This window comes from Ornithorhynchus anatinus, chromosome 13 (assembly GCF_004115215.2).
Source record: "Ornithorhynchus anatinus isolate Pmale09 chromosome 13, mOrnAna1.pri.v4, whole genome shotgun sequence".
NCBI lineage: Eukaryota > Metazoa > Chordata > Mammalia > Monotremata > Ornithorhynchidae > Ornithorhynchus > Ornithorhynchus anatinus.
The window spans coordinates 36,558,777-36,580,252 of NC_041740.1; the positions used below are offsets into that span (position 1 = coordinate 36,558,777).

The 21,476-nt window shown below is 50.3% G+C and overlaps 1 protein-coding gene across 6 annotated transcripts in view; it reads right to left on the reverse strand.

Moving 5' to 3' along the window:
- Positions 1–6,367: 6,367 nt before the first annotated feature.
- PFKFB3 (6-phosphofructo-2-kinase/fructose-2,6-biphosphatase 3) overlaps positions 6,368–21,476 on the reverse strand; it is a 63,304-nt gene continuing 48,195 nt past the window's right edge. For 4 of the 6 annotated variants that reach the window (XM_007656962.4, XM_029077519.2, XM_029077520.2 and 1 more), the window contains 12 exons: positions 21,392–21,458; positions 20,797–20,871; positions 20,097–20,153; positions 17,679–17,803; positions 17,191–17,398; positions 16,511–16,657; positions 15,524–15,628; positions 14,870–14,999; positions 14,006–14,068; positions 13,816–13,880; positions 11,157–11,330; positions 6,368–6,704 (listed from right to left, as the gene is read on the reverse strand). In XM_007656962.4, the coding sequence (XP_007655152.1) occupies positions 6,675–6,704; positions 11,157–11,330; positions 13,816–13,880; positions 14,006–14,068; positions 14,870–14,999; positions 15,524–15,628; positions 16,511–16,657; positions 17,191–17,398; positions 17,679–17,803; positions 20,097–20,153; positions 20,797–20,871; positions 21,392–21,458 (1,246 nt within the window). In that variant the 3' untranslated portion in view covers positions 6,368–6,674. Of the gene's footprint in view, positions 6,705–9,745; positions 9,769–11,156; positions 11,331–13,815; positions 13,881–14,005; positions 14,069–14,869; positions 15,000–15,523; positions 15,629–16,510; positions 16,658–17,190; positions 17,399–17,678; positions 17,804–20,096; positions 20,154–20,796; positions 20,872–21,391; positions 21,459–21,476 lie in introns of all 6 variants that reach the window. The other 2 variants (XM_029077517.2, XM_029077521.2) reach the window with 2 other exon arrangements.

Below are 21,476 nucleotides of genomic sequence, written 5' to 3' on the forward strand. Positions count from 1 at the left end.
TTGCTGTAACCAAAATCATAGACCTACGACCTGTGATGTTTGGATTGATTGAGGAGTATGTAATTTATTATTTTAGCCCAGTTTAGCCTATTATTCTCTATTTATGCAATGCTCCATACCCACGGCATGGGACTGGGAGTTAGGAGAGCCGCGTTCTAGTCATGGTTCCTCCACTGCTTTCAGCATAACCCTGGGTAAATCACTTAATTTCTCTGTGCCTCTATTTTCTCATCTGTAAAATGGGGATAAAATGCCTGCTTTCCCTCTCTGATCAGACACAGGGGCTCAATCTCATAACCCTCCATGCAGTCCCAGCATTTACCACAGTCACTGGTACCAAAGAAGCACTTAATAAATATCACAATTATATTGGTAAAAGGTTTTACAAGCATAGGAGGGTATGGTACAGTGGAAAAGCACTTACTGGAGTGCTTTGCACACTTTAAGCACTCAATAAATACTGCTGAATGAATGAGCACAGACCTGGGAGTGTCAGCCTTCTCTCTGACCTCCCTTCCTCCTCTCTCGCCCCGCTCCGGTCTATTCTTCACTCCGCTGCCCGGCTCATCTTCCTGCAGAAACGATCTGGGCATGTCACTCCCCTTCTTAAACAACTCCAGTGGTTGCCTATCGACCTCCGCTCCAAACAAAAACTCCTCACTCTAGGCTTCAAGGCTCTCCATCACCTTGCCCCTTCCTACCTCTCCTCCCTTCTCTCTTTCTACCGCCCACCCCGCACGCTCCGCTCCTCCGCCGCCCACCTCCTCACCGTCCCTCGGTCTCGCCTATCCCGCCGTCGACCCCCGGGTCACGTCCTCCCGCGGTCCCGGAACGCCCTCCCTCCTCACCTCCGCCAAACTGATTCTCTTTCCCTCTTCAAAACCCTACTTAAAAATCACCTCCTCCAAGAGGCGTTCCCAGACTGAGCTCCTCTTCCCCCTCTACTCCCTCTGCCATCCCCCCTTCACCTCTCCGCAGCTAAAGCCTCATTTTCCCCTTTTCCCTCTGCTCCTCCACCTCTCCCTTCCCATCCCCACAGCACTGTATTCGTCCGCTCAACTGTATATATTTTCGTTACCTTATTTATTTTGTTAATGAATTGTACATCGCCTTGATTCTATTTAGTTGCCATTGTTTTTACGAGATGTTCTTCCCCTTGACGCTGTTTAGTGCCATTGTTCTTGTCTGTCCGTCTCCCCCGATTAGACTGTAAGCCCGTCAAACGGCAGGGACTGTCTCTATCTGTTGCCGACTTGTTCATCCCAAGCGCTTAGTACAGTGCTCTGCACATAGTAAGCGCTCAATAAATACTATTGAATGAGAGGACCTGGATTATAATATTAGCTCCACCACTTACCTGCTGTATGACTTTGGGCGAATTACTTAAATTCTCTGTGCTTCAGTTTCTTCATCTGCAAAATGAGGATTCAATTCTTGTTCTCCCTCCTACTTAAGACAGTGAGCCCCATGACGGAGCTGATTATCTAGAATCTATTCCAGCACTTAATAAAGTGCTTGGGCACATAACGTGGCTTGGTGGAAAGCGCATGGACTCGAGAATCAGAGGACGTGGGTTCTAATCCCGGATCCGCCACTTATCAGCTGTGTGACTTTGGGCAAGTCACTTTACTTCTCTGTGCCTCAGTGACCTCATCTGGAAAATGGGGATGAAGACTGTGAGCCCCACGGGGGACACCCTGATGACCCTGTATCTACTCCAGTGCTTAGAACAGTGCCTGGCAGATAGTAAGCGCTTAAAAAATGATGGGCTCACAGTCTAAACGGGGAAAAACAGCAAAGCAAAACAGAACAAAACAAAAACAAGACATCATCAAGCTAAATAGAATGAAGGGGATATATACCTCATTAACAAAATAAATAGGGCAATAAATCATATATACAAATGAGTACAGTGCTGAGGGGAAGGGGGAAAAGCAGAAGGTGGAGGAGAGGGGAGGGGGACCACCCCCTCGGGCTCCCACGTGCCCCGCCCAGCCACGCCCCTCACGTGGCTGCACACTCCTCCCCTTCAGTCTCCCACGTGCCCTGTCCCCTCAGGCTTCCCCTCGCAGGCCCTGTCGCTGGCGGGAACTTCGTTTCCAGGGCAACGAGCCAAGCCCCGAGCTCTGACAATAATAATCACAGTATTTCTTAAGCACTTACTATGTGATGATGATGTTGGTATTTGTTAAGCGCTTACTATGTGCCGAGCACTGTTCTAAGTGCTGGGGTAGATACAAGGTAATCAGGCGGTCCCCCGTGGGGTTCACAGTCTTAATCCCCATTTTACAGATGGAGTAACTGAGGCACAGAGAAGTTAAGTGACTGGCCAAATTCAGAGGGCAGACGACTGGCAGAGCCGGGATTAGAACCCATGTCCTCTGACCTCCAAGCCCGTGCTCTTGCCACTAGGCCATGCTGCATTTCTCATCTTAAATGGGGCAGTATTTGGGAGGGCCCGCTGCGGCTCTCCCCTTCCCTTGGCTGTTTGGCGGCCTTAAAGCTCGAGGTTTCCTCAGCAATCGCCCTGGAGAGGAAGCATCACCTTGCGCAGGGTGGGGACTTCAGTAGCACCAGAAGCATAGCTGGCACCTACCCCTACCCCCTCCCACCTGCACAGATTGTTGGTTTCCGGTGCTGTGACCACCCCATGCCTACTTACTCTTGTACCCTCCCAATTGCTTAGTGCAATGCTCTGCACAAAGTAGGGGACCAATAAATACTGTTGCTTGACTGTGGGAAGACACTTTTGAGGCCCACGTAAGGGAAGGAGGATGGAGCACTTGGAGCAGGCGGTTGGGATTGTCCCATATCAAATGTATTCAAATGTTTCCCATTTGGAGGAACACTGTACTAAGTCCAATAAAGTGGATTCCATCCCCGCCCTCAAAGAGTCTATAGTCTAGTGGAGGAGACAAGCAGGAAAATATTACCCATGAACAGGCAGAATGTAAGAGATATGTAGCTATGTTTGTATGTGTGTGTGGGGTCTATACCTAAGTCCTTAGGAGATACAGACTCAAGTGCATATGTGAAAGTAGGAAGGAAAATTGATGAGCTTTCCTGGAGGTGTGATTTTAACAGAGCTTTAAAGATGGGGAGAGTGGCGATCTGTTGGAGGTGGAAGAGGGTGAGAGATGAGAGATCGAGGCACATAAGCCAGTTGGTATTAGAGGAGCAAAGAGTGCAGGCTGGCCTAAAGTGGGAGAGGAGCAAGTCAAAGTGTTTGGGGGAAATCTGAGTGCCTTTAAGCCAAAGGTGAAGCATTGAATAGGCATGTTAAGCTCAAGCTAAACTTATCCAAGTGCCCACCAATCCTGGGTCTAGGGGTTTCCAGATAAGGCCCGCACTTGGGCTTTCTCACCTCTGCACCTGGGGGACTCAAACCTTCTCCCACTCCCAGCTTCATAGGTGATTCCTTTCAAGTTGGGGGGGATTAGCCTTAGGTTTCACTGTCCTAGTGACTGATGGGAAGAAGCAGTGTGGCTTCCTATTACCAGAAAACCCTGCAGCCACTGGATTAAAAATATCATTATATTACTGTTAATACCACAGCTCCATCTCTGAGGAATAAGGCTCAAAAAGACCCATAAGGGTAGGGAAAATATTTTTTAAAATGGTATTTGTTAAGCACTTAACTATGTGCCAGGCATTGTTCTAAGCATTAGGGTACATATAAGGTAATCAGGTTGGACATACTCCATGTCTCACTTGGGCTCACAGTCTTAATCCCCATTTCACAAATGAGATAACTGAGGCACAGAGATCTTAAGGGACTTCCTAAGGACACACAGCAGGTAAGTGGCAGAGCACAATTAGAACCCAGGTCCTTCTGACTCCCAGGCCTGTGCTCTCTCCACTAAGCCACACTGCTTACCTCTTCTTGGTAAGGGGCCCCTCAACATTGCCCCTTGAAGAAACTTGTGGCTCAACAGAACAAATCAATTAATGGTATTTACTAAGTGCTTACTTTGTGCAGAGCACTATTCTAAGCACTTCAGAGAGTACAACAGAGTTGGGAGACACATGTCTATGGCCCAAGGCAAAGTGGGAAGTGGCATGTGAAGCTTTATCATACTCTGCACCACTAGCAGCTGTCTTATTTATAATCTTTGATTTCCCCCACCTCCACAGGAACCTCAAAAACAAAACCAACTCACTGTTTTGGAAAAATCATTTCACCAGTGTAGTTCAACAAGATATTTTATTGGTCCAGCATCGGCAAAATATACAAATTTCTGAAAGGCTTACCCTGTTTATGAGCAAGCATAGCTTTATTCCAGGCAACTGTTTCAGACAAATATACAGAATGCGGCTAACAGATCACATACAGTAAATTGAAAAAAAGAGAGGAAGATAAAAAACAACAACAAAAAAAACCAAGCCACAAAACTCTGCAGGACACAAACACTTTAAATAAATAAATAGCAGTTTTGCTATCAAAATAAAAAAATAAATCTCAAATATTACAAATAAAAACAAGTCATTGGTGTGGTTCAATCCGTTCCTTCCACTCAACTCTTAAAAGCTTTGCTGGCATCTATTCTAGGTATTGAATCAGGATAAAGACGCAGAATTTCCGTGGAACAAGAAGAATCAGCAGTCCCAGCCAGGTATATGCGCCGCGAGGTCCAGAATCCTGCTACAAATCCAGAACACTCAGCTTCCCCGCCAGCTAGTTCTCTAGACAAACTCTTTCCCTTCCTCCTCGGACTAAGATCCCCACCCTGTGTGGTAGTTTTAACGCTTTTGGACACACAATGATAAAACAGTAGAGAAAGATTCCATGGTTGAAATGATTCAAAATTTAAAAATAATAATTTGGCTATGCCTGCAGACCTTCAGTCAACAAAGTATAGACTGAGCTGAGGTACAGCTTTGCCCCCCCATAAGTCACAGAAAAACAAGGGTGCCAGGAGGCAGAGAAGCTGTCCCCTTCCTCCCTAATCCAAAACCGGGTTAGGTCTGAGATGGTGGATTGTCTCCACAAGGAATCAAGTGGGGATGGGGGGTGAGGAGGAAACAAAAACCAGAAAAAAAAAAACATATAGACATCTTCTACAAGAATATGTGTTTATACAGCCTGGCTGCCAATAAAAATATCTTCTAATGGTCAGGGGTGAGGGGCAGGAACCCTGGGTGAGGCCGTTGATGGGCAGAGCACCCGGGCACACAGGTCAAAGCACTAGCTGAGCACATGGGTCATCTCTGCTGCCACTGGCAAGCACCCACAACCCAAAGCCTCCTCTGCCTGCCCACCTTCTAGTGGGGGTGGGAGGCCTTATGCATAGAGAGTGTGGGTTTCAATCCTGGCCTGGGGCCTGGCTGTTAAAAGCCACCCAGAACACTTGCAAGCCAGGGCTTCAGGTCCTACCACCCCCACACAGGGGGGAATTGAGGGTCTCAAATGTAAGTTGGGCTGCCCTCGGCCTCACCCCAAACACGGGGGTAGCAGGGAGGAAGTCATGTAGCGGCCAGGCTTCCCTTTGGGAAACCACCCGGATGAGGACAAGTGGTCCGGAATCTGGACAACTTGGGCCGATAACCCATTCCGTTACCCTGCCCCACACTCTCCCTAAACCATCTGCTCTGATGCTTCCGCCCCTCGGCCCCGCAACCCCACTACCCAACCCACAAACCTTCATAATTCACACTGGCCCCAGTTAGGGACCCAAATAGCTATGTTCCCCTGACTAAAGGTGCAGATTTCTATTCAAATGTTTATGATGAAAAAGTGCAAACACAAGCATTTTAAGGAGAACAGGTTTCTCAGGTAACTTCCAGCGCCTCCCTCAAAGGCAGGGCCAAAGCTGGAGTGGAGGCAGTGAAGGCACTCCACACACTGAGGTCAGGGAGAGGGAAGGGCTGGTCGTTGGGTCGCTACAAAGGAAACATTTTAGTCTCAATCGTTCGTTCCAGCCCGGCCCGCTCAGACCAGGACATGGAGCTTGCCAGGGGTGGGACAGGGAGAGGGGAACCGTGACATGATACAACCCGAAGGCAAACTCATCTGACCCAGGGTTCTCAGAACCAACTTGTGCTCTTGCTCTTCTCCCCAGCTGCCCTGCCAGCCACTATCTTCAACCACTCTCAAGGAAGCACCGTCTTCAAAGGCCCAGTCGGTCTTCTGACTTTTCTAACCCTGGGGCCCACCAGGCTGCAGCCAACAGGGACGCAGCCTTTGTCTTTTTCTCCGGCCCCATCACGGTGAGTGGAGAACAGGAGTGCAGCCCCCAGATTCGCTCTCCCTCTCACCTGATCTTCCCACCCACCCACCCACCCAAGTCATTTGACACCCCTCAGAGGCCCAAGTCAGGCACCATCCTGGAGAATCGGGATGAGGAGAGAAAGACAGGAGACACATACAGAAGTGAACTCTGCCCTCTAGGCTCTGAAGCCTCTCCAGAAGGGTGATTGGAAGATTTGATTTCTACCACCTGGTAAGCACTCTTTGTGCAAACCCTTCCCCCCAACCCCAACCCAAGATTTTGCAGGTGGAACAGCATTTGCAGGTGGAATTAAATCCATTTTGGGGTACGGAAGCAACAGCTGGGATTTCGGCCTTGGGGTTTAGGTGGGTTCTGGCCTCAGGTTGGGAGGAGGAGCGTGAGCCAAGCTTCAGAAATGGAAATGGAATGGTACAGGTTTTGCTTGCTTCGGTGCCCCTGAGGAAATCACGACGGCTTCTGGGAGTCATTCATGTTCTGTTGGGGGAGACAGAGGGGACAGATGTTGTTAGATTATTCGTTCCCATCAAGGAGCTGCAGAGAGAGCAGTTTCATGCAGGCGGCCCTTTCCCCCTTCCTACTACACAACAGAACACCGCAAAGCACCGGCCAACAAGGCAGCTCTCGAGGGGGTAGGGTGGAGGCAACGGGGGTTCCGGGAAGGAAAAAAACTAGTGTACAACAATCCATCCAAGACCACCCAAACAGGGAACTTGCCAGGATGGAATATGCCCTCTGGAACAAAGGCTCCCACTACAATCAATAGTATTTATTGAGCAATTACCATGTGCAGAGCACTGAACTAAATACAATCAACTGACTGACTTTGGAGACTCCATCACAATTGAGTTGGTAGACACAACCCCTGTCCTCAAGAAGCTGACCAGTATCCTTCCTCTTCCTCTGAAGGAGAGGGAGGAAAGAGGGTACAGTGCAGCGCAAGGAGATTCAGCTGTAGTTTTAGGGAAACACTTCTTTGGGACTGAGTGACCCACAGTGAAATGAAAAGGGCACAATAATAACACTGGCATTTGTTAACCGCTTAGTACGTGTCTAGCACTGTACTAAGCCCTGGGATAGACGCACAACTGGACGCCTCACAGAGTGACATCCATCTCGCACTCGATCACTCCAAAGATCCGCTGCCGCTCTGCGGATCCATCTTTCCCCTTCTCCCCCGCAGGTGACTTGGTCGTCGGGAGCACCAAGTGAGGACCAGGGTGCCAGAAAGGAAGCCGGAGCCCTCGTGGCTTGTGTTCTAATTGGTCCCTTGGGGCTCTGAAAGAGTCTCTCTCCCCAACCCCTCATAGCCACAGACAACAAATGACACATCAGGCCCCCACTGACAACACCCAGTGTCCCAAATTGGATTAAAAAATGAGGGAGTAGGGAAGTCCTTTGGCTGTTAGACTGTGCACCCTTAGCCATTAAGTTACATGTCTGGAAGGCCTGCCACCATTTCGTTTCCTCCAACCACCTGTTTCAGCTGGGTTGGAAGGACCACCCAGCTAATCACCTAAAGTTCTGCCAAGACCAGCCCCGCTTCCACCCCTGGCACCAGCTCAGGCAACTCAGAGGAAGTTCTCCATCCCCTGCCTGCTCTACATCACTTTCATCTCAGGGCCTCCCAGAACCCAGGAGTTGCTGGCTGAGCGGTTTGGTCTCTGCACCCTAAATCAGGGGTTTGGTCCTTCCAGAGCCACTCTGCCAGGTCCAGACACCAAGGTGGGTTCCAGTCCAGTCTGGCAGCTTGAGGATCTAGGTGGAATCTAAACTGCTGACTTGACCTCGGGTTAGAGCCCTGTTTTGCCGAAGGGAATAACCCAGGAGAGTCAGCTCCCAAATTAGCGGGGATTGGGTAGGGATGCTCAGAACCCTTGGGCTGTCCTGCCTAGCAGTGGGGATTAACCCAATTACCATTTCACCAGCCTGCAGGGAGAAGCCTTGCTTTCACTAGCATTGAGTTATGGGTTGGTTTTTTTTGGTTTTTTTCCACACTAACCTGGAACGTTCCCCACCTTTCAGCCAAACCAGACCAGGCTTCCCCTTCGCACCCCTTCCCTTCCTCCCCTCCTCCCGGACGACCATGCTCCACAGACACGCCAGAGAACTGCAAGGCCAAGAGTACACATCACGGCTGCTCTCCTTCCAGACACACTTGGACAAGGAATGAGTGACAAGTGGGACGGAGATGGGGAGAGGGGAATGGAAACAACCACAACCCTTGTGGTCTTCTCTGGCCCGAGATGACAGATTCACATTCTCTGGGACAGCCAGTCTGAGCACAGGTCAGCACATCATTACTCAGGGGAGGATTGGTGAGAAGCATGCGGGCGAACTGTTTACCTTTGGGAATATTAGCAAAGAGAAAACTGAGAAAATGTGACAGACACTTCCTCTTTTAAGCATAAAAAGGGAGAGGAAGACATGGGGGGAGATGCCCTTTAGATTTGGACTTCAGGTGTGTATTAGGAATTGGAAAGCAAGAGCCCACGATCCCAGTCAAAAAAAAACTTCCAAACCCTCATTCACGAGTGCTTGAGATTGGAGCAGCCCCCAAAAACTGTATGCCACCTCCCCCGCCCCCCCCAACAACCCCCACATTGTCCAAACCTGAGTTAGGGGTTTGGCTCAGTCTAATCTCAGGACTGAGGCTTAGGTCCTGCTCTGGCCTACCTTCTTCATACCGGAGGCTTCCCGGGGCCGGAGCAGGGACAGCCACTACCTCAGTTGCTCACTGGTGAAGCTTCACCAAGGCACCGGGAACATGCCCAACTGGGTGATGGGGGACCGATTCCACCCTAACAGGTGGATTCCAATGTGAAAGGCCAAAGGAAGGGTCTGGGGAAACCACTACAGAAAAAAAATAGCCCCACAGCTCAAGGCTGGAACTCCTAAACCTTTGACATGGCAGTTCACGAGTGAGAAGTTCTACCTGACGTTAAAGGGGTCGGGGCGAAAGACTTGAAAAAACACAATCCTTTCTCTTTCTAGGCTTTTCTAGCCAGCACCACTGCCGCCCAACCTCTGAATCCCCCATATGCCTAAAATCAACTAGTGCTACGCTGGACTGCAACAGGCCAGGAGATAGGCAGGGAAGGAGGAACCAGCCCCACGCACTGGACATGTTCAACGCTGGGGCTGGGAAATAGGATCGGGTTGGGGTGTCAGGGGTTTCCAGCAGACTTGGTGGCCCCTGAAAAATCAGGTGCAGGCTCTGCCCACCCCGCCATCACGACTGTGAAAACGCCGCTAGTCTTCCCAACAGTGACTGAACACCCAAGAGCACTGAGCAGGGTGAGGATGTCAGTGGTGGCAGTTTTAGGACCCTGGAAAGAACGGTCAAGCGACACCGAGTCATTCACCTCCCGGGACCCAAGTCTCCCTTTGTTCCCACGCCTGGGCAGATCCAGGCTCCAATCCAGGGCAGCTCCAACTTTGGAGCACAAGAACCACCCTGTCAGTCAGGACAGTGGGTGACAGGCAGGGGGAAAAAGAATCACAGAGGAAATACTTACAGACAAGCTTTCCCTAGTAAAGGCTGCAGAGAGAAAAAGGGAAGAAAGGAGGTCAGTAGGAGGACAGACAGGACGAAAGGGTGAATCTGAATAAGCGGAGTCTGTGCTGAAATGCCATTATTATGGCATTTGTTAAGCAACTTCTGTGTCAAGCACTGTTCTAAGCGCTGGGGTAGATGCAAGTTAAAGTCAGCAAGGCCTTCAGCCACAAATCAGGGCTCTGCACCCCAGCAACACTGACTGACTATTGAAAGACAAAGGACTGAAATGAAAGTGAGGGAGGAGAAAGAGGGGAGGAGTGAACTAGAAGGAATCCCTGAAAACACGACCACAGGGGATCATGGGACCCCATTACTATTCTATCTAGGCACAGTAGCAGGGCTTTAGAACTGCTCTTTGGGGTCCATTTGCTAAAACAGGTTCTAGCTCTAGGACCAATTACAAACCCACGGATGAATCTCCGATTTCTTGGTTAAAAAACAATAGATAAAAATTAGCTTCCTGCTTCTGGAACCAACTTACCCCCCAGCCCACAGTAACGGCCCTGTGAGACTTTAGTCTTTCATCCTTGAATAGTAAGGGCCAGAAATTCAATCCAGACATAAATTTTACCCCCACACAGAGCCTGCAAAATAAACAAACCCCCACATTTGTTTTTCCTCGAGCTGGGTCGGTGGCTATTTCATGGCTAGCGTAGCCAGTCCACTCCGGCAGAACTGGCCAGGCTGAGTAGAACGAAGGCCCTTCTGCCTGTGCAGCTGAAGCCAGCCCAGGGTTTCCCATGTCAACAGCTCCCAGGACCAGTCTGTCTGTCCTCTGGAGTCAAAAGCAAGAATGTGGGAGAAAGGCAAGTAGGAATCCTGGGTTTAGCAACAGGGTTAAGACAGGGTCTAGGAGCTACCCTTAGGCCTCATAGAAACCAAGCCCTGAGGGCCAGGAGGAAGGTCTGGGTCCACTGCAGGCCAAGGGGCTTGTTAGGGCTGGGGTCTCTCACACACAGGTGCCTAAAGAGGAACTGTAAGCAAGGGGGAAACCCAAGAACCCAATCTCCTTCGCTTTGTCTCCGCTCTGCCTGGAAGGATTAGATGGAGAGGCAATTTAGAAAGCAGGTTAGAGCAGCTGTGTCGAGAGTCAGAGAGAAGATAGTCAGTGGGGACATCTCCATGCACGCACGGGCAGACACATATGTGTGTGCACGCGCGCGCGCGCGCGCACACACACACACACACACACACACACACACAGAGCAACGAAACCCCGTCACGAAGCCTCCCCGGATCCGGAGCCAGCAGCCTCCCTCCCACAGGGCAAGTGCCCAGAGATTAGCTGGGTGGCATCCCACCCTCCCGGGGTTACTGTGCTCCCTGCCAATGGATTTAGAAGCAAAAGGAAGACGAGGGAGTCAACTGACTTGTCCGGCCAGCTGGGTGGGCACCTCCTGGGGCAGGCAGCTGGGCAGGGCGGCAGAGGTGGAAGCCATATGCTCCTCAAAGCTGTTGATGCGAGGCTTTTTGGTGGGCTCGGGGCTGGCTAGCGGGGTAACACTATTGCGTCTCATGAGCGGATTAGGTCCCTTCTTTGCTTCCTAGCGAGACAAAGACAAAAGAGAGAAGGCGACAGTTACGGTGGGAAGGGGAGGAAAAAAAGGTTCTTGTTCTGGGTCTTAGCCCCCAACCAAATCGAGCGACAGTATGTACTGAGCGCCTGTGTGCAGAGCACCAAGGGAGGGTGCCCAGAGTTTGGTCTCAGGGGGCTGGGCCACTGCTGCTCAGCCAACGACCTCCGAAAGTAGTAGAGAACAAGGGGACATTCCCCCATCCGCTTTTCCCAGATCATTCCAAGAAACACACACAGGGACAGACATGAGTTTAAGGAGCAGGAAGAGGGTGGCGGGAGAAGGGGAAGGAGGTAACACCCTCCCTTCTAGCTCTGGAAGTAAATTTCCACCATCCAGCAGAGCCAGAGAAAGAAGACGAGGGAGAGGGAAAAGAGGGAAAGGAAGAGAGAGGGGCAGGCTCGCTCCTTAGCTTGCTCTACAGCCACCAATAGGGAAAGAAAGAGAGAAAACAAAGCCTTCAAAAGCCAAGCTTGCAGTGGATAAGAGGTTCCCAGCATACCATCTAGGGAGGGAGACCCAGCAAGGGGGAGGGGAAACAGGAGGGGAAACAGCTAAATCTCTGGACTCCTGCAGCTGTCCCAGATGCCTCAGGGCACTGTGGGCCTTGGCCCCACAGAGCCTCAACAGGACACGCCAGCCTCCAGCCTCACTGCGTGACCAGGAACACCTGTGCAGAGCTGCTAGTTTAGGGGAGGAAGTGGACCAGCTCATGCAATGAGCTCAAGGGCAGGGATTTCTCCCTAACTCTCTGCAGTGCAAGACTCTGCCCTCCACTGACTGACTTCTAGGTCTGAAAGGGAATGAAAGGATCTGGGCGGGGGGCACGACACCAATTTTCCAAGAGGATTTAGTTATGCGATGGGGGAAGGGGTAGGCTATTAGTCTTGTCTAAGATCGCCTTTCCAGAATTCAAGGTAGGTTCAAGTCCCTGTTTACCTTTTTGTTCAGAAAGACATAAATCCTGCCTGAAGCAGAGGGCTAGACTCAATGACCCACAGAAACTTCATTAGCCTTATGCTTTTAGGATTCTTGTGCTAGCAATAGAGAAGTACGAGGGTGAACTGTCTCTCTCTGTGATCCTGGCAAATCAGGTAAGTTCTCTGCCTTGGTTTTCCGTATCTATACAATGGATCTGTTAAAGGAGGCCTACTCAAACACTTTGCAAACCTAAAACTTCGGCAGCAATGAAGCTGGCCCAAGAGTCAGTGTGGCTCACTCAAAACCTCAAAGTAAAAAGAGTTCTCTAATTGTCTTAAGTATGGTGGGGAAAAAAGTCTGGCCCTCAGGCTGGAGCCAGCAACCTAATCCAGGTGGCAGCCTATATCCGTGGTTAATCCAAGTTGGCTCTGACAGGAACTCCTGGAACGCCAGGACTCGCTCCCTTCCGGAGAAGAGAGGCGGGGGAAATTCCTAGGATGTCTCCGGCCGGCTGGCCCCGAGGCAGGTAGGAGCCGCCATGAGCAGGAATCATCGTGTCTCATGTCTCCCAGCCTCTCACTCTTCCTTGGCCTAGTTCAGCCCCTTGTTTGGAAGGGAAACTTTCCTCTTGTAGCAGAGCAGCTTGGTTGTGAACCTCAGCCAGGGCTTCTGGCTGTGGCCCATCCCCTGCACACCCTTAGAAGAGGATGTGGGTGCTCAAGTGTACAAATTCTATCTCCCGACAAGGGCACTTCACTTGGCTGGGGGTCCACTGACCAGGTCTTGGCTAAGTTGGTTAACCAACTGGCTGCCTGCAGCCTAAAAAAATACTCCCAGGCTGGAGAGTTGGTGAGCAGTCGGGGAGAGATAAGGGGGGGCGGGGAACCTGGGTGGACACAGCTGGGAACGAGCTCCTGATTGAGCTACCTTCGAGAGGTGGGCTCCATGGAGGGCAGACCAATGATGTTTCTGCCTAGCTTCCCCCACACCACAACAACTTGCCGTCCTGCCCCTGAGCACAAAAAGTACCAGAGCAATCGCATTTATCACAAAGCCACCAGAAACCAAGGGAGTGGGGCCAGGTGAGGAAGGTGAGGGGAGAGAGAGTCCACTTGTTCCAAACAGACGCACACACCCCTCCACCCCAGAGAAACTCAAATAGAGAAGGAGAAGGGAGAAGAGAGAAGATCATGAGCCAGGTGGAAGGTAAGAACAACAGGAAACAGATACAAAGAAGAAAACAAAGAAAAGGGGTAGGTAGAAGAGAGATGATCATGAGCTAGGTGGAAGGAAACAACAACAGGAAACAGAAAGATACAGAGAAGAACAAGACAAAGAAGAGACAGTCACCTGGACTGACCGAAAATTCATGGGTTGGTGAGTAACACAGATGGCAGGGGATAAGGGTGATAATAGAGAGAAAGATGGAAATGACGCAGACTCTTCCTCGCTTCCAGCAGCCAGGGGAGGTGGGTGGGGGGCAGGTCCCAGTGTGGGGAGACTAAGCAGCAGCCGCAATTGACTGCAGACTCACCTCAGTCCTCTCACGGTGCGTGTTCACAGCTTCCACGTTCAAACAGATGGATTCCACACGACAGCCTGCAGGGGAGGGAGGGAGACGGGGGCCCTGTTGAGGCAGGGAATTTCGGCCGCCAAAGCTTCTTCACCACAACCCAGGGCATGGTCCCAGGACAAGGGACATCTTCCGGGGCCAGGTTACGTACCATAGGCGACAGGGGTCAGCTTCAGCACTGTGTGGAGGGGGCACTTCAGGTAAGGCATCTCATCTGAGGAGAGAACAGACCGACCCCATTGAGACCAGATACCTCCCAAGTCTCGATGCCTTCATCCGAGAGACCCTTCTGCCTCTCTGGTAGGTATCATTACCCAGCCCTGAAACATCCCTGGAGCAGTAAAGGGATGGAGACATCAGCTCTCCCCCTCAAAGCAAGAGGCGTCAGGGGACTCTGAAGTGTGGGTGGCTACAATGCTCTCAGAAACTGATTAAGATGGAGAGAGTCCTGAACTGCTTCCCCCTCAAGGGCTGAGAGACAAAGAGCCCTTTCTCTCCTGGTAGCAGTTTGGCATAAGAGAAGCTCAGGGGAACAAGGAGAGGGAATTCGATCTTAGATCCCGGGGTCAAACCCGCCAGTATCAAGCAATGCTTTTAGAGGAGACGTGTTCTGTGAAGTCACTCTCCCTGGGTCCAAATTTTCCACTCATCAGTCTCTCTTCCTCACAAACATTAAGTCCGATAAATATCTGTTCCCTCGCTGCCTTGTGAGGTGTGAGGAGACTAAGATTCCCCTGAGCATCTGGAGGGCAGAGGAGCCAGGAAAACCCTCCCCTCTCCAGAAGGCAGGAATGACAAGAGAGTGTGAGTCCCGCCAGCTCTCCCACCTCCATACCCTGGCCTCCCTGGCTCTTACTGAGCCTACGGGAAAAGCAGGAGGGGAGAATCACAGGCTGTTTCAACTTCTGCCAAGGAAACGCACACCAACTTCCTCTGACCTTTCTTTGAGTAGGGGCTGGGACCACCAAGGCCTGGGACTTCCGCAGAGGGAGGGGGGCCAGGGTGGGGAATGTACCTGCACTCTTGTCCAGGAAGTAAGCAAGGAGGCAGCGCATGACCGCCTGGTGGCAGATGACCAAGACGTTCTCCTGCCTCTCCAACTCCATGATGACTGGCTCCAGGCGTTGAACCAGGTCCTGGTAGGACTGAAAGACGAGAGGGTCATTGCTGCAGAGCCCGACCTGATACTGCCCCAAGGTCAGTGGTTTCCAAAGCACATTGCCTAAGGCTCCTAATACCATGCTGTGCATGAGATAGGAGGGTTAATCTCAAGCTCAGCCCCAGTTTGGTGGCCACCCAGCTATGGCAAGGGACATAAATACAGAAACGAATACCGAGTGCTACCGATTGCCTGCGACTAGAGCAATCTCCCCGTCTTCCTTTGCTTCTGCTCACTTTCCCTAGGGATCTGCTTAAAGACTAAAGGTATTTCCTTGGATTTGCAGATAATGTGCTCTCCATTACTCTCATGGTCCCTACTCAGGCAGCAGACTTTGGAAGCAAAGAGATTGGTGGCTGGAGAGCAGATCAAAGCCAAAAACAGGAATGAAGAACAAAGAGGAGGAAGGCCTGGAAGATACATCAAACCCAACTTCCTTGGAGCCCCTCTCCGTCCCCCCATCCAAACCTGACTCTCAGGTGGGAAACACAGCACTCTCAGCAAACGTACCTCCCCTGACGGATATCGGTAATAGTACTTGTCTTGATCACGCAGAGCAAACTCCTCCGGATATTTCTCCTTTATTTCGTCGTAAGTCATTTCTTCGCACACACCCTGCAGCGGGGGAAACCCACGCATCACTGAGAGGCAACTGGAAGCCAAACCCTCTGGCAAGCCAGGGGAGACCTACTGTGAATTCCTAGAGGGGGCCTGTGCCTCTGGGTCTTATTCTGGGAGGGGCGGTGGCCAGAAGGGGTTCCCTAACCCAAACTTATCACCACATGGGTCACCCTCTGGGAACTAGAATTTCAATCTCTTTCATTCAATCATATATACTGAGTGCCTACTCTGTGCAAAGCACCGTATTAAGTACTTGGGAGTCAGAATTGCTTGGCTCCCAGAAGGGACAGGGTGGACCACCAGCCCCCAACTCAGAGAGGGCAAGGGTGGCAACCAATCCTCAAGTGATCTTTGACTTTAGCACATTTTCACGGCTGACACCCTAGGGGGGCAGCAGGGTGCAAGGAGGAATCTGAGACACAAAGGCTCTTAAGACTCATAATGCCAGAAGCCTCTTCCAACACCTCCCCACCACCCACCAAAGGCTGCTGTCAGCTGAGATCCAGCCCAGAGTTCACACCCAGGACTCAAGGAATCAAAGCATCCAATCTTCCACATAAGTAAGTACTGGGCCTGGGCCTAAGAACCAAATAGTGGGTCTGATGAGAATCTAAGTACACTATCTCCATGTGGCTTGGATTCCACAGGAATGGTGACAGGGAAAGGGAACTCTGGTTAGTCCATGGCAGGCAGATGCTGGGATTCAGAACCTCCCAAGATGGGACTGAAGGGAGGGCCACTGAGTGGGATTTTTCTGCTAAAATCACTGCAAAACCCATCTGTGGAGCCGGGAGCCCGCCACCCTGCCCTAATCTGAACCCAGCCGGGCCGGGGAGGTGATTCCTCCACGCCTTCCCGCCAATCCTGGGCCCTTACCGCATCGATCTCATTGAGAGCCTTCCACTGCTCATAGGGCAGCTTGAGGGATTCAGCCGTCTGGATGGTCCTTTTCAGCTGACTAGTCCACACCTTAAGGTCCTTCAAGTTCTGTTCCTCCACGAACTTGCTCAGGGCAGTGGCAAACTGGGTGGGAACAGAGAGGCCCACAGTGAAGAGTGGGGTTACTGCCTCACCCCACAAACAGGAAAGACCAGAGAGTTATCTGTTCCACCTGCCACACCACCCTCTGTGAGGAAATCCCAGCATTCGAGTTGTGCAGACATGCCACTGGAGCACGTACCAGCTACGCTCACGTGTCTTCAAAGAGAAGCAGCGTAGCCTACCTGGGTTCAAATCCCGGTTCCTGACTTGTCTGTTGTGTGACCTTAGGCAAGTCACTTCATTTCTCTTGGCCTTAGTTCCCGCATTGTAAAATGGGGATTAAGACTGTGAACCCCATGTGGGACAGGGACTGTATCCAACCCCATTTGTATGTACCCACCCTAGCGCTTAGTACAGTGCCTGGCACTTAGTAAGCGCTTAACAAATGCCACAATTATTGTTGTTATTATTCAAAGCACACAAGAGTGCAGGTCAGGTGGCAGCAGCAGAACAAAATGCACAGCCAGTGTGCCCAACCACAAGAGGTACGTCACCACCCCCTCTCCTCCTCTTACCTTCTTGCCCCGACTGGAGAGGCCCAGGTCCCCACCGATCAGCCCCTTGAGGTTGGACTCACTCTCCCCATGACGACACAGGTAGATGGTGCGGGGTTGGACGTGGATGTTCATCAGGTAGTAGACGATTCTGCTCTGGATGTGATCCTGGACCCGGTTCACCAGGAACCGCCGACCGACGTCGATTACCTTGATCAGAGACAGCTCCCTGACAGAGAAGCCACCGTGACAAGGATCAGCCAGAGAAAAGATTAAAGACGGCGGGGACCGGGGACTGCATTATTTGACTAGCCCTGGTTTGGACGATCAGCTTTCCACTGCATTAGTATGATGATGGCTCAATTGTAAGCCATAAAACCTGCTCACGCAGTTCATTTTTCTTGGGAAGATTAAGGCATCCAGAGATTTATGGTAAGAGAACAGTCAATAAATACTATAAAAATTAACAGATAAAAAGCAAAAACATTTCTAGCATTTCCTGGAATTACCGATCATGGTTATCTGGGTCCAGGGGTTGGTAGCTGGCTTGGTAGCAATTGATTCTCTTCATGAAGTCGTCCATGGCATCTGTGGAGTTGCAGCCTCGATAATCTGGGCTAGAGAGTTTAACTTCCTGCAACAGCACAAAAGGCAGCTGGTGAGTCACACTGAAAGGCTTCTGGGCAGATTAATCAGGATTTGGGGACATCACAGAAAATCTCACAACTGGGATTTTCCGAATGCTCCATTTCACCATAGAAGGGGGATACTCAGTCACCAGCTGAAATTTGAGAGAACAGCTGGGCAGAGGGCACAGCCTTCCAGCAGCACTCAGGGGCAACTAGGACAGGCACTCAATGGATTCGTTGGGAGCTGTGTCTCTGGTGGTTTCCTATTTGATACCTGTTCGGGGACTGAATCACCAGCAGCCCAACTCAGCCCACCAGACCTGGGATTCAATCAATGCTATTTGCGTGCATGGCACTGAACAACTCGTACAACAAAGCAGGATGACAGGATTCCTGCCCTCAAGGAGTTTACAGTCTGCCCAAAAGACTAAAAGCTCCTCCTGAAGTCTGAAAACTCCTTGAAGGCAGGGATTGGGTCCCCCCATACTACTAAACTGGACTCTCCCAAGCTCTTTGTACAATGCTCTGCACAATGTAAGCACTCAAATACCAACCTGGAATCTCAGTTGCTGGAGCTCCTCCCCATCCAGCCTTCCTTCCCTCCAGTCCAGAAGACCTACAGTCCACTTGCCACCCAGTCCGTGGGACTCCCTAGGCCTTCCGGCTCTCCTACTTCTGCTTTTGCATCATCTGCCTGACAAACAGCATCCCTACTGCAGCATGCGTGTGTGTGTGCAACCGCAAGCACAAGGTGGGGAGAAGTGGTCAAACCTGCCATCAAGTTGGCTAAAACGTTGATGGGTGGAAAAGTTGAAAAAAGTAGCTCTAATGAGGATTTTGCACTATTTAAGTTTCACTGTTCCCCGAGCCAAACTCCAAAATTTACTGTTTAGACTCAGAGCCCAATCTCGCAAGATACAGTCCATTTGACCATGGTCTCAGTAATCTTCCTAGTGGATCCGGTCAGAGCCATTCCAAGCTGTCCTTTATCCTAGAATAGTCTCCTCCAATTAAACTGTAGCCCTAAGCCACATGCTCCTTAAAAGCTTTCCCTGATTAACCTCACTCCTTCTCCAATCTGTCAGCCCAATCTACAAACCACGACTCACTCCTGTGATTCCTGTAACTACTCTGGCCGTCTGTGGGTTTGTCGAGGAGGGAGTAGAAGCTCCCTGGGGGCAGGAACCTTGGCTATTTGTTTAATATGGGCTCGAAAGCCTAGAACAAAGCTAGCAATTCAGCGAAGACTTGTTGGCAGACATATGCTCTCCTCCTCTTCTCTGCTTTCCAAAACCCCCACCTCCTCTGATTCTGGGAACTCTGCCCACAGGGCTAGTATGAGGATGAGACTATGAAAGGACTTCACATCACAGAAAAACCAGGATGAACAAAGCAAAGCTCTGGAACATGTGAGTGCAAATCTCTCCCGTTACTACAGTCCAATGTTGGCAGATTTAATTAACACGAGGATTGAATGGGCTTAGGGGGGAGTGGCTATTTTTGACTCCATTTGGTAAAAAGCCATTATGCGGCTGGAACTGGCAATGTGCTCTGGTAGGACGGTGGAGAAAGCCACAGAAATAAAGGATCTGCTCCAGGGAAATTCACAATGCTCTTCTGTTGGTGTGAGAGGTGGCAAATGGTTGTTGACCCATCTCGCCCACTCCTCACAGTCTTGCTCTGTCAAACTTAACAGGACCACAGAGGGAAGCAAGAGAGGATTAAGGGCAAAAAAGCACAAAGCCCCCTGGGAATTACAGTCCCAGGCAAGCTTGGGATATAGCCAATGGAAGTTTTATTAAAGCACTTGTAGCCCTGGTTTCATCAGTGGTATTTACTGAGTGCTTACCATGCACAGAGTACTCAGAGTACTTCTGAGGACAACAGAATAGAACTGGGAGACACGTTCCCAGCCCACAGTGAGCTTACAGTCTGGGCGGGGGGAAACTTTAATAAAAATGATTTATAATATGTAACACGTTTCTAAGAGAAAGGACACTGCTCCGGGAATCAGACCTAGTCCTCGTTCTGCCCGCCGCTGGCTCCTGAGGTCATAGATGGCACGTGCTCTTTAGCAGTGTGTTGTACACCCTGCCTGCTCTGCCCTCCGTGCATTGGCGGGCAAATAACCAGAAAAGATGAGAATATGTGACTCTGCACAAGGTACTACTATGATCACTCCTCTGCACAGGACGGAACGCTGAGCTGGAGCAGCCAGTAGACCACTCTTCAACGTGGGTATCTCTGGGGACCCGAGTGGGCGAAAAAGCCCCAAGATGAAGATTCTCTGATCCTTACCATAACATTAGTGGCCACAACGGTGGGGTCGTCACACACGGATTCAATGAAAAACACCTGGAAAAAAATACAAAGAAAAAAACACTGTTTTAGGAAACTAGAGGTGAAATACTAGAACCAATTTCTGAATTATTCTGTACCCCTCTCATAGACAAGAAGAAAAAACAAACTTTCTAGTTCCACAGTGAAGAATAAAAATGATATTATCCCAAATGCTCGAGCTGACCCCAGGCCAAAAGACAGCATGAATAATCTGGAAAAATTCATTCTTCCATTTTTAATGAAATACATTTATCTGTATCAGAGAATTTGAAGATGTCTTGAGTTTACAGATTGGAAAGTAGTATTCCTGACAGAATTTAAGGTCACTTGCTCCATCATTTAACTCTACAATAAAGTACAGTACTCCGTCCTGCTTTGTATTCTCACTTATTCTCATGTGTCCCTTATAAAAGCCTAGATAACTGAATTTGGGGGTAAAGTTAACTTGATTATGTTCCCTGCCCTCCTTGTTCTCTTAGCTATTTTGTGTCACTAAATGTCACTGCAAAACAAATTATCCTGGCCCCATTTTACCATGATCCAGTCAGGCTAAGGGGCTGGCCTGAGTTGACAAAGCAAGTCAGCACTGTCTCTAAGCCCCCCACCTGCACCTCAGTCTCTTGTCCCATCCAACCCCTTAGGAGAAGTCTGGGCTCACCTTGAAGTCATTTTCTTTGGAGAAGTTGACAATCAACTCTCTTCTCTCTCTTGTAGTGTTGGTAGCATCAAAAACCTTTATGGTGACAGGAGAAGGAGAGAGTTTTGAGCTTTCACTGTAGACATTTCCAACCACTTCTTTGAAATTCCCTTAAGAACTATCAAGGACAGAATGGGGGCTTATGGTTGGTCCTTTATTGGAGGTTCTCTGCACTCAACGAAACATGCCAACTATATTTGGCCTAGCAAAGGGAATGTGCACCTTGGTTGGTCATCTGCACACACTGTAGGAACATGTAACTCCCTCTCTCCCTTGCTCACAAGTCAGCTGCTCTAAAAATGAGTTAAGCAGAGGAAGGAGCCACCCAGGCCTGATGTTAACGTGCAACATTCAAATGCCAGAAACTTCATTAACTGCTAACCCCAGTGTCCGGCAGCCATGCCATTACAGAGAGTAGGTCAGAGTGGAGGGGAGAGAGAGAGAGACTGCAAATGAAGCATCCTTCGAAGGAGTCTCCCTTCCTGATTGAGACACGGAGCTAATGAGCTCAAAATTTGGCATCGGATGGGGGAGACCAGCTGGCACCCCGACTTACCGCAATCTGGCCGCCTTCCTCTGACAGATATAGTTTGACATCTCTCAAGGCAGCTAGTGCACACTGCCTGTGAAACAGAAGGCAA